General features: G+C 27.3%; 1 protein-coding gene and 1 long non-coding RNA gene across 2 annotated transcripts; both read right to left on the reverse strand.

Moving 5' to 3' along the window:
• Positions 1–13: 13 nt before the first annotated feature.
• LOC111617600 (CDK5 regulatory subunit-associated protein 2-like) lies at positions 14–755 on the reverse strand. The gene is made up of 3 exons (XM_023358878.1): positions 366–755; positions 224–285; positions 14–140 (listed from the first exon to the last, which is right to left on the reverse strand). Exons 1-3 carry the CDS (start codon positions 451–453, stop codon positions 21–23), a joined length of 270 nt encoding a protein of 89 aa, XP_023214646.1. The 5' UTR covers positions 454–755; the 3' UTR covers positions 14–20.
• A 62-nt stretch (positions 756–817) lies between these two features.
• LOC111617601 lies at positions 818–1,066 on the reverse strand. The gene is made up of 2 exons (XR_002755446.1): positions 982–1,066; positions 818–904 (listed from the first exon to the last, which is right to left on the reverse strand). It is a non-coding gene; the product is annotated as an uncharacterized LOC111617601 (long non-coding RNA).
• Positions 1,067–1,088: the final 22 nt, after the last annotated feature.

Here is a 1,088-nt window from a genome sequence, read left to right on the forward strand (position 1 = left end):
ATATAAAATATTAAGGACATTTAACTTACAAGTTTATGTAAGTCTAGAATGTCTCCCTCGAATTTCTTATCCATTTTTTCTTCCAGAAAATACATTCTTAGCTTCAAGTGAAAATTCTCTTTCTTTAACTCACATATTTGCTAAAAAAACAAAATAGTTTTATGAATTTTTAATGAATTTTAAAAGTGCGAAATGAGTGATAAAAAGCAGAATTTGAAGCTACCTGATCGTACTCTTTCATGGTCCTAACTCTTAACGGAGAGACATATCCAGCAAGTCTTTCTGCTGCACGTTATAAATGAAGATTAATTCATGGTTAAACCATTAAAAATCCTCAGAATAATATATTAAATTAGTTTACTAACCCACTGGAGAAAGTGGATTTGAAGATTCTTGAGGAGACGACTCACCCATTTCTTCCAGAGGTTCTGGATTGGCGCTAAAAGTACACATATTTATATATTTATAGCATTTTTCACGTTTTTCTAAAATAATATCTAATTATATTGATATATTAAAGTTATAAGCTGAAAAAGTTTATAGAAGAGCACTTCTCAACCTTGTTCCAATTGGAACGCTATAATGTTACGGTTCAAAAATTCTTGGAGATCGCGGTCGACTTGTTGAAAAACTAAGTTATTAATCTTTAAACATTGAGTTATGCTATTTAATAATTTTTTAAAACTTTATAAATTCGAATAGTAATTAATTCTACTAAAACGTTTTTAAGTTTGTACAATTTAAAATGAATATTTTAAACGTTTTAATTATAAAAAATTTTGAGCATTTTACCTTCTGTAATAAATTTATCTTTTTTTCTAAGAGAGTCTTCTCATTGTTGTTCTTAGTTTTGATGGAATGAATTTCTTGTTTGTGATTATTTTCTAATTTCTCCAAAGTTCCTCTGAAAATTAGAAACATAATGAATAAGTTTAGAATTTTTTTTATACTTTTAGGTATATTTTTTTGCTTTAAACTCACAGAGCTTCTTCTAACAAATTATGTTTTTGCTCTAGTTCTTTACGAAGAGATTCTGCATCTACTTGCAATTGCAAATTCTGTAAGAAGAAACTTATAATCCTTAAGAC

The sequence above is a fragment of the Centruroides sculpturatus genome, unplaced genomic scaffold (genome assembly GCF_000671375.1).
Source record: "Centruroides sculpturatus isolate CEXI.00-Female unplaced genomic scaffold, Cexi_2.0 scaffold8037, whole genome shotgun sequence".
Lineage (NCBI taxonomy): Eukaryota > Metazoa > Arthropoda > Arachnida > Scorpiones > Buthidae > Centruroides > Centruroides sculpturatus.